Genomic DNA, 15,160 nt, shown 5'->3' on the forward strand with positions numbered 1-15,160 from the left:
TAGTCCTGATGGTTAATAATAGTTAGGCCCCTGGGTCCTTTCCAAGGAGTTTTGCCAGCTCATGTGTTCCAGGGGGGTGGCTTCTGGGGGACACCTCCCGTCACGGCCCGYAGCTTTACAGGGGGCTCCCACACCCTGGGGCTCTCGCATTGTTTCCCCAGCCACACTTCCTAAGGCTTTCCTCTCAGCTGCCACAGTGAAAATGCAACAAAACAACAGAGAAGCAGTGGCCGACTCGGAGATGACTTACTTCCYGGCTTGCAGTGCGGATACTCTAGCTTCCCCTCTACACACTGTGCTCTGAATGGGGAAGATGCTGGGTCCTGCACATGTCCTATTTTACATTCAAACTCAATAAAATCACCAGATTTTGAATACAGCTTGTTTCTTGCAACCCATTTCAGCTCAATGTTGTTTCTGTTCATATCCTCTTCAGATGCCGTACATGCCACTTGAAAAAGGGAAGAGTAGATTGTCAATTCATGGAGAGGCACCACTGGTAATTTGCTTCCCTAGAGCCTGCAGAAGCCCAGCCTGATTGCACACTCTTCATGGGGCAAAATGCTTTCAGCTAATTGCTCTGACCCTCTGTTGTTTCAGGCAGGAAAGTTATTCACATCAAAGCCTAAGGGAAGAAAGACCATGCCTAAGTCACCAGGCAGAACTACGGAGAGGCCTTTCCACTCTGATGGTCACACAGGACAGGATCCAACCACAGCTGAGGGGTGGCGGAAATCGCCAGGCAGCAATGAACTTGCCCCCACTCTGGTTTCCCGGGACTGCCAGGCACGCAGACTCATCCTCCCCTCTCACAGCCTTGTGTCACATGACCGCAGCCATGCCCTCCAGCTCCAGCTCGCTCAGGAGCCCTGCACAGTGATGGAGACCCCCTCACGCAGGCTCACACTTGAGCCAAACTCTCCTCCTCCTCCTCCTCCTCCTCCTCCTCCTCCTCCTCCTCCTCCTCCTGAATCCATCTCGGGAGGAGAGACAGCAGGCACTAGAGGGGACCACGCTGGTGAACCTCAAGAGGAATTTTCTGCTGGACAAAGGAAGAACCCACTGCTGTTCTCCCCTGTCAACATCGCAGTCCCAGCACGAGCGCTGCTTCACAAGCGGCACTGGAAGGGCCCTCAGAGTCTGAGGAAAAAGACGACAGGAGAAGTCCCGCCGATTTCTGCCGTGCAGCACACGCTTTAACATACCTAAGCAAACTGGGGGATTTGTCCACTGCCCCTCAGCACATGTAATATATCGAGATCCTTCCAGGACATAGAGACTTGGGCACTTGTACTCCAGAGTTGAACCTGGTGCATACTCTTGCAGCGGGAACGAAAGAAGGTCTCCATTTTCAATAGCTGGAGGTGGGCCACATTTTTCACCTCTCCCTGAAAGGAAATTTCCAAGTAGAGGGAAAGCCATCAGTATTCAACTGCAATGGAGGCCTGGCCACGAATACCGCCAGTTGCACCAGTTGCACGCTGTCCTTTGTGGATGCCCGAAAAGACTACGTGCATGCAATTTGTGGGCAACTTGCTTGCATTTCTGTATGTTAGCTCTGATCTGAACTATTACCAAGGTGATTGCTGCACGCTGTAACGGGATAGCCCTCGGGCACTGCGGGTGCTTATGGCCATGGGCAACGCCAGACATGCAAGCAAGAATCCATCACGCCTGCGTTTTTAACCACTTTTGAAAGCTAGGCATCTTGGCTTCACAGATTTTTTAACCCACTCAAACACCGCACTGCTGCAAAGCCTGGCCTTCCAATGGACCTTGCACTGGGAAAAATTCAGAGAAGACCCAGACCCTTCCGTACCGCTAATGATGCTCCTTTCACTTGGCGCCACGTTCAGGAACCACAATGTGGAGCCTGGTCTTAATTCATCTGCCCTTTCTGCACCCCTTTCAGCTCCCAGCGGGGTGCTGTTTCAGCGAAATGCTGCTGCATTGGTTCAGGGGCTGAAACTTTCCGTCTGTCTGAGGAAAACTCATGGGAGTATCCAATGCGTTCAAAAGGTCCTAGGCACCAGATTTACAGAGTCAGTTTCAACATGGTATCTATCTCGGCATGAGGTTAGCCCACACACGAAATCCTGCTGTCACTTGACTTATTTCTGGGGCCTTCAATAGAGCAAAGTACCTCCACATCATCTGTACGGTTCGCTCCTCTCAGTGTCAACCAGCAGGGAAGCTGTGGGCCTTGTTCTCAAAGACAGACAGAAATAGTTCCTACTCTTTGCTTGTTTCTGAGTGTGCCAAGGATGAGGCATTTCTGCACAGTAAGGAGACTGAGATTTGGAGAAATAAATGCCACCGAGCCAGCCTCATGACAGTATCCCCAACAAGGTTTTGGCCCAAAACAGAGCCACTCTCCTGTTCAGACCTAGGAGATGCAACTACAATCTCCTAACAAGAACAGGGGAATTTTCATAGGCTTGGTATAAAGAGAGAGAGAGAAACTACCTCTGCATTTTGGCAGCTTTGTCCAGGTCCCGTTCTGACAGGCTACAGTGGAATCCCCAGTCATCTGAAAACCTTGCCAGCATTGATACTGAGCTCTCTCCCCAGGCAAATACCTGGACTTTTTAACACCTTGAACTTTACCACCAGCAATTTCTGGAGGAGGTTCACATGTCACATCTGAAAAGAGACAAAACCACGTTTGCAGTCATTGAGGTGTTCCTGTATATAACCTGCAGTTAGAGGAATCAGTCTTGTTACTCCTCAAGCCCTGCAATTTCTGCCCAGAGCTTCTTTTGTCTTCCCAATACGTTTCTTCTTTTTATCCCCAGCCATGACAGTTAGTGGTAAAACGCTGTGAAATGAATGCAGGGAATGTGAATTAAGCTGGAAACAAGTCTTAAGAAGCTCGGCCCGGAGAGCAGTGGAAACAGCAATTTCCACAGCCCCTACTGCCTATATTGCAATATGCATAATACCACCGTCATTGGGAATTTCAGCCGCCCAGGTAGCCACTGGATAGTGCACGTAGCTAACGTAAAATCAACTGGCTACTTCTTGTGGCACACAGAAGACTACCTCCAGGGTCTAAAACAGGAAGACTCCAAGGAGAAGCATCCTGAAACGGAGGGAGTGAAAACATATTTGCAGGGCTGTTCTTGCTGGCTGTGAACCAGGGGAGTTCAGTAGAGCTCTGAACAGGATCCCGGGCTGCAGTGGGACAAGGGACCTACAGCCCAGGAAGAGTTCAGAAATCCACAGCTTCCCTGGTAAGCCTCCACTTGTGCCAAACAAAGGCTGTCTGACTCACAGGTGCAGGAGACGCAGAACAGGAGAGAAAATGCTAACTTTCCTGACTGCCTGTCTGCCTAGCACATACCCTCCCTGGTGCCCTGCTTGTGCACGGTGCCTCAGCAAGACTTTCCCCCACAGGCCTCAATGGCAAGGCCACAGCAGCCACAGCTCTGATGTCTCATTCACTCCCTCAGGTTTGATCTGCCCTTCTCAGAGGGGAAAGGACTTTCAGTGCAGGGTACTGATGCTGTATGCGAAGTCTTTCTGCTCTTTACTGTGAGCATGCTGTGACTCCTGCTGTGGGGAGAGCTGTCCCCAATGGGTCACAGCTCCAAGAATTCACAATGGAGAGAACAAGGAGGGGTGAGAACAGCAGCATAACACTCTTTCTGGGACTCTCATGACATGGCAGGACCAGCAAGAGCTACTAGAAAAACCCCGTTGTTTTTTGTAGCTCCACCTTACGGCACGACAAGCCACATTAGCCTTCTTGGGAGCCCATGTCCTTCCCCAGGGAATGCTGGCTTTCCTGAAAGTCATGGAGCTGGCAGCGGAGCTGGCACTATGCTGAATGGCAGCGCTCTGGAGCATCAGCAGCGCTGGAGGAGCTTGTCAGTCTGCACTGCTCATGCACAGGCAAGTGTCGTCGGCTCCGTGGAAGCGCAGGAAAGCTAAGCAGCTAAGCTCACCCTGCAGCCACAGATTGGGACAGGGATAGGAGCACAGCACAATTCCTTTTCACAGGAATGCTCTTCTCATTTCATAGCTCTAGGACATCTACACACTTTAGCTCTGGAGTTTCTACTGGGATCTGCAAGGAGTCGTAGTGGAGCTTTGGAGAAGAACAGCTATTTCTGTCCCCTACTACATCCCCCCATGTCCATACTCCCAGACAGCTTTGAACAGAAGAGGAGAGCCCTTACGCATCGTTCTGTTGAAGTTCCAAACAATGGCATCCTCTGGGGAAATATAGTACCATGTAGGAGAGTGCAAATGTAGGAGAGGGCAAATTACAGGCCCAGTTTCCTCAGGCAGATTTTTTGTTGTTGTTGCTGAGAAAGTCTACAGTGTTGCTGGAAACAATCTGGCTAAGCCAAACAATCTGGCTAAGCCAAAGTGCTGTGCAAGAGAGTAACAGCAAGTACAAAGTTGTGGTATACAAAGAAAGCAGCAGTAAAAAAGATAAAGTCATTGAAGTATTCAGGTAAAAATACAGTCCTTTCTATGCTAACAGGCAATATGAAAGTATGACCTCCTACCTCTGCAAGTTGGTGCTTGTGACCACTGTCCATTTGTACAAGTGACATAATTTACACCCATAATCTGGAAATTGGTTTCACATTCGTACTGCACTCTGGCACCAGGCAGATACCTCTCATGTTGACTGCTGGCAATAGAAGCCCTGGGAACTTCAGGTGGGGCTCCACAGCTAACATCTGAAAAGAGAAGTGCATTTAAGAATAGGAGCACAGCAGCATCTTTGTCACAGAATACTGCATTCAGGAACACCATTATTCTTCATGAGCAACAACTGTTTGCCTAATTCAAGACACTAGGATCTTTACTCCACAACGCTTCACCAGACAAAATACTTTTTCCATGTAGTGACTAAAAGGAGAAAAGCAGTTGCAAAGATTGGCCAAATGAACAGACTGGTGCTGTATTGCATGGTGTGTCAAAGGGCTGGAGAGTGAGGTGGTTTGTCTACCATGTGAAGTTACTTTTAAAAATTGATCTTCTCCGTGAAGTGAAAATACAATCTATTATCCTGCCAGTTATTTCACTCTTTGTAGCCAGCGCCCATTCCTCCATAACCCTCTCTCTGCTTGTCTTAGCAGCGCACACAATGGCAGCTACAAGCTTCTGTCCAGAAGGGGAATAGATATCGTTGCTGAACTCTCTTGCTTGCTGCTTCTCAGGAGCCAGAAACAAGGACTTTCAAGTCATTCCAGGCAGTCATTCCAAGCAGGTCACCTGTTGGCCCTGCTGGCCTCACCCACCTGCATGCATGGGTCAATGTTATTTTAGCTAACTTCATCAAAGACCAGGGAGGATCATAGACTATTTACAAGCAGAACCTATACCTTCGCAGAAGGGTGGTGATGTCCAGTTTCCTGTTCTGCAAATAATTTCTGGAGTGCCAACAGTCAGGAACCCTGGATCACACTGGTAGCGAATAGTTTCACCAGGCTCATATATTTCCTTGTCTCTTCCTTCAATTTGGGCATTGGCAACTTTTGGAATACTTCCACATGGCATTTCTGAAAAGATACACACATTTGATACTTTGATAATGTGGTACACCTAGACGGGGGTAACCTTCCCACCAAAAGCATGCTTAACAGAGCCTTCTCTAACACTGGGATGCTCACCCATTGATGGTGGATAAAGGTAGCATATGGAATATAAAAGGTAGGATATGGAAAATTAAATAAGTCATTACTCTAAATAGACAAGGACTTCAATCACTGAAAAGATTCTAATCCTATCTCTAGACATGCATGTCATTCCTTGCTGTCAAGAAATTTTGGTAGAGGCTTCTATCCCTAATCACACAAAAGTGATTTCCATCACAGAAGCACCAAAGCAATTCCCAGTCACTAACGGACTTTGTGGGAAACAGATCCTTGGATTATAAGCACTAACCCATGACCCATATGGCAGAGACAGAAACTGAACAAAGATTGCAAGAATACCAAAGGAATATTAAAAAAAAAACCCTAAACTGCCTTCAAAAACTCAGTCTTGCACCCAATCAGGATTGCTTTGAAGAAATCCATGAGGGATGATAAGATTTTGCAGCAAAATCTGCAGTTGCTGTATCTTAGTATTCAGGCTCCAATATAAAATAATTTCAAATTCACTGCTAAGTGCACTTCAAAAAAAAGTATTGTTTGATATTACCAGTGCATGTAGGAGCAGAAGTCCAGTTTCCCATAGAACAAGTTATCTCCGATTGTCCATCTAATATGAATCCAGAACGAGAAACATACTTAAATTTAGCACCAGCCAGATAAGTTGTTTTCCCTTCTTTTTCCACTCTTAAATTTTGATTTTCCAGCCTGAGAACTTCAGCACATTCTACAGGTTGTGGTGGCAAACATGGCTTTTCTTTAAATTCAAAAAACAAAGATGAACAATAATACAATGCAATTAATATTCCAAAGACATACGCAGTCTAAAACTGAAAAAAACCTCAAGTAAACAAAATTTAACAACTTGAAAGTAAGATGAAGAAATATTTAAGATACAGAATAACAACAGAGCTCCATTCCTCTCTTCTTCCTATGTGGGCTTTCTGTCTCTTTTTTGGCCCGGTTTAAAGCCATTTTCTCATTCATATCAAGGAGACACAATTACAACCTTCATAAGATGAACAGGGGAATTTTCACAGGCAGAGAAGTAGGGGAGACATTATCTTGTTGCAGGATACTGAAAGTCAGTTTCTAGAATTGTAACTAAACTGCTTTTTTCCACCACTAGTAAAGCTGCACCAAAACACTGAGAGGTTTTCTGATGACATGATGAAAATACCACAGGAGAGAGCTTATGAAGTATTATAACCTACTTCTTCCTGACACCTGCAGCAGATTAAATCCCTGTCAAGCTGTCCTGAGTCAGAGCTCTCCCAATACTTTCTCCTCTTATATTACTGTAGAGTGGGGGGAATTTAAATTATTACATATAATGTGCATTTTTTGTTATCTGTACATTAGGTTTTATCAACTGACACATCAAGTTGAACGTATATGCACTGAATTCCATACGACAAAAGATCTTACTACAACAAATCTCTTTATAATATTCAAATAGTCACATAAAGTAGAAACTAAGAATCAGACAGAATGAATCCCAGAGAGCAACCGCTATACTAAGTCCCCAAGCCACTGAAGAAAGAATATTTTCACATAGAGCAGAAACTCTGTTTTTGTTCATGCATCTATTTTTGTGAATGAAAGCAGATGCATGCATGTGACCCAGAGGTCAAAAAGCAGAAACATTTCTTATGTATTTCTTAATCTTCAAATGCCATTTTTCTCTTGAAGAGCCTGTGCATGGTGCTGACTGGGGCTTTTCTGAAAAGGAGGCAGAGACATAATTAAAGCTTTCACCTTTGGTGAAATTCCCATGCTGTCTCTCGAATGAAGTCTCCAGCCTCTTTCTTCCTGGAGAAGACTAATGGCTGTCCAGATAAAAACTGGCATTACGTATTTCTGAACTGCTCTGATAATCTTGGCTGAGAAAGTAAGATTAGGCTTTTTTGTCTTAGAGCACCTCCATTCTAGCACCTAGTATGGAAAGTCTGGAGTGTTTTGTTCTTATACCTGTGTCTTGCTCTCTTTATGAAAAAAACTGATTTGCATCCAACCTCAAGAAAAGCACCTCGGTCTATGTAGATGTAATCATCTGAGCTCTCTTGCAGCTGTATGATCTAGTTTTCAATTCTTCCACCGAGATCAAACAGGGAGGAAAGAGAAGGAAAACAAAAATTTTGTTTCATGCTTAAGCCTGATGCATTGAGCCTAACAGAGGATCTGAAATTTCAGCTAAGCCTAAGTAAGTGTTGTCTTGGTAACCCCCAGAAATGATGTGAAAGCAGTAATTTGATTTCAGATAAACACACTGTATTAGTGAGTTTACACAGGACAGAATAAGAAACAAGGAATTCCTTAAAAATAACAAGTTTCAAAGAAAAAAAAACCCAGTATGTTTGTCACTTAAACAAATCTGGAGCTGTAGCTCAGATTCCATTGTCACAAAAAGTTCTGTTATTCCCTCCCATGGAATCAAACTTTTTGCATTTATATTCCACAAAGGAGCCAGATGCATATTCTTTTTAGGGCAATGTAGTTCCATAAGCATTTGCAACGACAGGTGGATGGATACAGATTTTTTTTGCTTTCTAGAGAAAGCAAAAATGACAAGTTCATCCTCTCTAAAAATGGTTAGCATATAAATTGCAGATTTGCATATGGCTGCTTGCTACTCAGTTGTTCCTAGGATTACCGAGGGAATCTTCTTGTACTATAATGTTTCTATGCATGGGGCAGATCTACAAAAAATATATTGCAGAACTGATCCCCAGACTGTGCATATTTCCCTTGATTTGGAGCTGTGTCTTTCACCCAGTTGAGATTGTGGCTTAAAACTTTCTTTGTCAGCAACTTAAGCTAGAGTCAATTGGCCAGTATTTTGTTATGATACAGCTTGTGGTTTTGTGGAGCTGCATAGAAACAGCAAGTCCAGGCCTGCAAAAAGTTTATTCCATAAGTATTAAGGAAGAGCAACCACAGAAGACACTTATGGCTATAGGCAGCAATGGCATAAACACCTAAATAGCAAGCAGTCAGCCCATAGGAAATACAACAGTGTATAATTTTTTCTCCTTACTTCCTGATACCCGAGTCATGTCTTTTTGTGCCTTAGAACAACACTACAATTGTATACGGTGCACAACATGGTCTTTACATGACCACACAGCAACTTTACCAGCCTCATTCATTGCACAGGAGGACAGAGTATTCCTTCTATCCTCATCATTCAGAGTAGAGTCTTCCTCCACTTTTCCTCACACACACACAGCAAAGGTAAGAGGAGGCATGAAACTGAAATCTGTCTTTGTAAAGAAGAGTGCTGTTTGAAGCTGCACAGGGTTTTTCATTAAGAGAAACAATCCTACATGGAGAGGTTTCTTGACAGTTACCAGTCCTGCCCAAGACACTGTTATTGCTGTTGATCATAAGAATGCTTTTCACTTTGTAACTAACATAAATGTTAAGTAGCTTTCCAGTTATAAAGCCTTCATAAAACATATTTGATGAAGAAATTATGTCTGAAACAATCTTCTGAATGCAGGTGGCCTGTACTCAACTCATAAACTTCAGACATTTACATCTCAGCTAAGTATGAAAGATTCCTTTCATAATCACTGGAGAGAAATAAGTATTGCAGAACACACTCTTCTCCTCAAATACAGATATCCAAAACTGACAGATGAACTGAACTTCAGAGTGCCAATTTTCCTTCATTGATTTAAGAAGTAAAGAGGTAGAGAGAGATTCTCCCACGTTATGCACCTCTAATTTTGGTGACTTCTCACAAGATTTACATTTGCTGATGGGAAGGCGTGTGGAGGGAATTAACTACCCATTGATAAAACAGTTTCTGATAATACAGGCAGATGCAGTTTATGTACATAACCAACTGCAAACTAAACAAGAAAGTATCTGAAAAATCAAAATTATTCAAATATGGTGCATATTTACCAGAGATGCATGAAGGAAAATCCATGTGCCCATTAATACACTTCCTGACAGAACTGCTTGTGAGCTTATATCCTGTTGTGCACATAAATTCCAGCTTCTGACCACTTTGAATCAAAAATGTGCGTATTCGGCCATGGGAGAGTAGTAGGTTTCTGGCTTTCAGTTGCTGTTTTGTAATGAAACATGGTGCTACAGGAAACAAGAAAAATTGAAAATGATGTGGCATGAATCTTTGATGGCTTTTAGCTCATATAGCATCTCCTGAGCAATTTTAAAAATAAAACACACAGGTCACTTACACACTTGGTCTCTATCACAATAAATTCAGGATGTTTAGTATGAGACAGATAATCAATGATATGGCACAGCTTAAAAGCATATTCTTGTTCACATGTATAAAAGACAACTTTACAGACTGTAAACATTAGTGATGATCTCAAGATGCACTGATTTCAAGAGAATGCAATCATCTAAATAATTAATTGATGGTATCGGTGGGAATAAATATGTATCTCCATTACCCAGGATTAAAAATGAACTTTATAGGACTCTAAGAGTTTTAAGGAGTAAAATGGAGTAAGACAGCAAAGCAGCTTACCACACAGTGCTACTTCCATGTATGAGGGACAGCTAGGAAACTACAGGAAATGATATCTTAATACACTAATTATTGCATTACAAACATAGCAATTAACCAAGAAATGTAAACCTAATTCTGAAACTTCTACTTTAAGAACAAATAGAATTGTCTACTGTTAAAAAGTCAACCAGCAATAAAAGCTGTCCTTACCCAAACATTCTGGTGGTCCAGGTGTCCAGACTTTTTCATGGCATGTCACCCATTCTGAGCCTGATAAAGTGTATCCGCTGTTGCACATGTACTGCACTCTGTCATTTTCCTCATATCCTGATTTATCCCCACTGGCAATTTCACCAAAATCAATGACAGGTGGGTCTTCACATGCTGCTCTGGCAGAAGCTATGCACAGATCCTGGTTATTTAACTATACTCTGTTATTTTCCTTGTATCCTGATTTATCCCCACTACTGATTTCTCCAAAATCAATGATAGGTGGTGCTTGCATGCTGCTCCTGCAAAAATTCTGGACAAATTCTTGTTATTTGGTAGACATGGAACAGTGTTGAGAGCTGCAAACAATGACACTACACAAGATTTTAATAATATTCAGATGACCTATATCCCTACATCTGGGAATATACTGTATTAAAAAACAGTGGTATCTCCATGCTCCAAGAAATAGTCTTCTTTTATATTATTTTCACACCTTTTGCTTTGAAAAGATTTACTAAACCAAAAACATTTGCACTGAATGTGTAAATAAACTTCTGAATTTCTCAAAAGGGTATAGGGAGGAAGGTTATAGTTTTCCATCATTATACTAACATAGTAAGTAAGTTCTACACATGCAGTCACTATTCTTAATTTTCTTTAATACCTTAATACTTCTTTAGTACTGCTTAATAAGCACTTTGTCACAGATTCCTAAAATGAAGTCCACCATTTTAAAATCAAACAAGTTGGATGTTTGAAAGTAAATGTTACGCACCAGAAAGCGCTTTTGAAGGTGAGGGGAGGTGAGGGGAGAGCAATTTTGAGATGAAGAATAGATTTAAATAGATAGATTATTGAGTTTAAAATGAGTTATTTTAACATATATTCAGTGAAGATCTGTTTAAGGCAACGTTAAATTATTTTGTATCATATAACTGATTTAAATAACAAAATATCTGAGTTTTTGTAGAGCTATAATGTCTTAAAATCAAATCAGGATTCTGCATTTTTGTTAGCATGTATTCAGAATAATAATAGGTAAAAAGGAATACAAACAAATTTATATATACTCATGTATTTGGAGTGCATTATGCCTTGTAATCAATTAGGTTCATTACTGAGTACCATTAAGTTCAAGCACAAGGCAAAGAAAGAAGCTCATATGAGAAAAAAGAAAGCAAAAATTCTCTAACACATTCTTTTTAATTATATTTCTTTTTATGAACTTCTGAAAGGAATTATATTACAAGTGATACAGTTTGGCTAAATTTTTTGTAATCCATTTTTCTTGACGGTCACCTGCCACGTCAGTTAAAAGCACAGATTTCCATTTGGTAAATTACCTTTAGGTGTAGTACAACACATCCACAGCAGAAACACTGTCGTGAGGCTCAGTAGTGTCATTTCCAAGCTTTAGAAATAAAACAGGTCCTCTGCAACAAAATTTCTATTTTCTGTACTCCAAATTGCATTTACTTGTATTCACTCCAAAAGCTTTTAAGGCTGCCCTTACAAAGGTTATTACTCAGAGTTCAGCAACTTCTGACCCTAATTTTCTTGCAACACAGTAGTCTCTATGTACAGACAAATTACGCAATTGTTGCAAAAATGCTTCTTCTTCTTTTTTTTTTTTTTTTTCCTTGCCACAACACTTTTCAGACTGAACTTGACACAGGAGCATGAGTAAGCCCATAAACAAGACCTCATGGTGCATTTGTAAACCACAAAATGGTGCACTTAGCTTTTAAAGTGTTACACCTAAAATCTTGTTATGGGGAAAAAAAACACCTTATATGTGGAGCCAATACTATATTACCTAGCCACTTTCCCTGGTGTTATGCTCACCCTTCCCCTGCTCCTCTGATTGACAGCACCAGTGTTTCTCAAGGAGAGAGGTGAGACAGGAGGGGAATGTCGCAGTGAGCCCTTGGTGCCCCAAGGTCTTCGTCAGGAGGAGTTCAGTGCTGTTGTGATATGTGCTAATTTGTTACATCAAATTGAGAAACAGCCTTGAAACATCCTGGACTGTGATGTGTGCTAATTGGTTACATCAAAGTAAGAAACAGCCTTGGGAACATCTGTGGGAACATCCTACACCCTGTGGTGGGGGCATGTACCCTGCCTGAGATAAGAGAGTTGAGATAGCGAAGCGGCAATGTTAGTTTAGATAGCCTAATATGGTGATGGCGWTGTCACACAACTGTGAAATATAGCACGACTTCGAAAGTTGTAAAATATATGCGTGACCTGAGGGTCACCACTCACAATGCAGAGGGCTGAAGAAGACCCCCTAGCAACAGCCGGCGCAACCGCAGAAGTTACAGGAAGTGCCACATATACCCGGACCTGGAATTGCATATAAGGAGACTGTGAGGGGGGGATTGCGCGTGCCGTTGGTGGAGCAGGAGACTCCCCGGCCGCCCAGCGCTGTTTTGCTTACTTGTGACTTGCTCAATTATTTTATTAAATTGGAATTTATGCAACCCGGCCCGAGTGGTTGTCAATTTGTTGCGTTTACCTGTAACACTGTGGCAGGCGTCCCTCCCTCCTGAGCACTGGGGCCTGCTTGTTTGTACTTTTCTGCGTTTTCTTAATGAAGCCCACTTACACGCTTCCCTTTACTGGATCCCAGTTATTCAGTTTCTCTTTTCTCTTTTTTACCTCTAAAATTGGTTGTACCTAGACAAGACCAAGTTGCACTCCTGCTGTGGCCACTGCTTGACCCTTGTGATTTCCTTTCATAGTCTTGGACCTCCACTATCATCATTATGTCTGCCCTTTGCCACGCCACATTTTATTCTGGAGTCATAGATAGTTCAACAACTGCTTGCTACCAGTATAAATTAAAGGTAAACTAAAACAAATTTAAACAACCACTAAGGTGATTGCTAAACAACTGCTGTCACAGCTAAACAAGTTAAAATCAGCTCAAGCCAAGCCAAGTGAGGCAAGCCTAGAGACCCTGCATTGTCAAGTCAATACAGAGTCTGTGCGCTTTTACTAGTAATGGCAAAAGTCATGTTTATGGGACTGCACCAGCAGGACAAATTTGGCTGCACTGAGCTCCACCTTCATGCAATAATACTACACTCAAGATTACTTTCTGTGAAGTTTCCTACATAATCTTCTTTCTTGTGACTTTCTCATCTCTTCTGAAGCACTTGCTGCTAGGAACTATTGTAAGATACAAGATCAACTAGCATAGCAATCCACTTCGAGGTGTTTTCTACCCCCCCTCCCCCCCCAAAAAATGCATGGCATTGCTTCTGTTTACTGAATGATGACATCCAGCTGAGAAACAAAAGATACTGTTATTACTATATATACTAACTGAATTTCATTATCATTGATGTTCCAGTTCATAAAGAACTTCGAAACACTTTTACAGAAATGGTTTTTTTCTAAATGCAAGTTAACAAATGTCCAATATCAGCATCTATACTAACCAATTTTTAAGCAACAATGGCATGTTCCTTGGAAAAACCCAGCAATCTAAACACATGAATAATATTTCTAAAAGCACATAGCATTTATTTGTATTTTAAGTTCTTATATACTTGTCTAACATTACTCTAAGCACTAACTATTATTTATGGAGTTTAGACAGGCTTACAACCTAAAAAATCCCACATCCCACAAATGGTATATAACAAAGCAGGCTGGATTTCACTCTGAGTCCATCTGTCTGCCTACCAGCTCCTCCTCACCTTCTAAGTCTCCTGTGCTTCAGAAAGACTGGTCTATCACAGAGGAATTTGTTCTATTTTTAGTATAGCACTAAGAGGAACAAAACAGGTGAACTAAAAGAAAACAAATGCCCACATTATCTGAGAACTTTCCCATTCCTCTATATAGGAAAAGGCCACTAAATTTTGGCAGTGTTTGTAACTCAGTCCCTGAAAAACACTGAGTTATCTTTTCTAAAATAGCAATTGTTGATCAGGCAACAGTTTTCAAATACTGACAAATACAGGTGCTGTTTAAAAGATCTGATCTCCACACAAAGGTAGAAGAGGACTATACTCAGTGCATACAATCACTTTGGCATGGCCTTAATATAGGACGATGCTCAGCAAGGCCAGCCTTCTGTATTAGTGCCATGGGTTGATGCCTACCTGAAAGCATTGCTCAGAGAAGTGAGAGCTCAACTACCTCTGCCCAGCTCTGACTAGATTAACCTGATATGAGCTGGGAAACAAAGAAGTGATAGATGAACTTTGTTACATAACTCCTGTCAGCTTCACAGTTTGGTAACATAGTTGGGGTGGTAGACCAGAGGTTGGTGGAGATTCTGGTGACAATCATTAACTGGCCTTTATATGAAGTGAATCTAAGAGAAAATCAAGAGAGTCACTTGGATCTACATGATTAACGAGGCCAGTGGCCACTTATACTGACAGCCTAATTTAGATTGAAAACGACAGCTTCTTTRGGCATGGGAGGGGGAACTCCATACGCAAATGTCCAACACCATGTAGAAGTCTAAGTCCACAGTGTGCAGGGGCCAGACCATCAGCCAGCACCTCACACATCAGGAGTGGCTGGCCTGTTGTCCTGGGTCCATGGTGTCAGTTTAACATGAACCAGAGGAAGAGGGGCCTTTACTTCTGTGTGTGTATGAGAGAGAAAGAGAGAGAGAGACTAGAAGAAAGCTTACAATAAAAATTGCTATTCTCCTGCTCTATCCAACCTGCTTAGTAAATAAATTTTAGATTATATGTCACTGAGTGTTGCATCCACTTCACCCAGAATTCCCCTGAGACAACTAGCTTCACACTTTGTGATATGAGATATTTTATTCAAGGCCCATGGTACCTGACTGACTTTACAACCTAGCAATTTC

The 15,160-nt window shown here is 42.2% G+C and overlaps 1 protein-coding gene across 1 annotated transcript in view; it reads right to left on the minus strand.

Moving 5' to 3' along the window:
- Positions 1–31: 31 nt before the first annotated feature.
- The window catches only part of LOC112962165 (coagulation factor XIII B chain-like), a 29,074-nt gene continuing 13,945 nt past the window's right edge, over positions 32–15,160 (minus strand). Inside the window, exons 13-20 of the mRNA XM_026058104.1 lie at positions 10,315–10,503; positions 9,525–9,713; positions 6,163–6,369; positions 5,343–5,519; positions 4,518–4,694; positions 2,467–2,643; positions 1,206–1,388; positions 32–451 (exon numbers count right to left, since the gene is read on the minus strand). Of these exons, the coding sequence (XP_025913889.1) occupies positions 171–451; positions 1,206–1,388; positions 2,467–2,643; positions 4,518–4,694; positions 5,343–5,519; positions 6,163–6,369; positions 9,525–9,713; positions 10,315–10,503 (1,580 nt within the window). The 3' untranslated portion in view covers positions 32–170. The remainder of the gene's footprint in view (positions 452–1,205; positions 1,389–2,466; positions 2,644–4,517; positions 4,695–5,342; positions 5,520–6,162; positions 6,370–9,524; positions 9,714–10,314; positions 10,504–15,160) is intronic.

Source organism: Apteryx rowi, unplaced genomic scaffold (assembly GCF_003343035.1).
Source record: "Apteryx rowi isolate R43461 unplaced genomic scaffold, aptRow1 scaffold_1428, whole genome shotgun sequence".
In the NCBI taxonomy this organism is placed as follows: domain Eukaryota; kingdom Metazoa; phylum Chordata; class Aves; order Apterygiformes; family Apterygidae; genus Apteryx; species Apteryx rowi.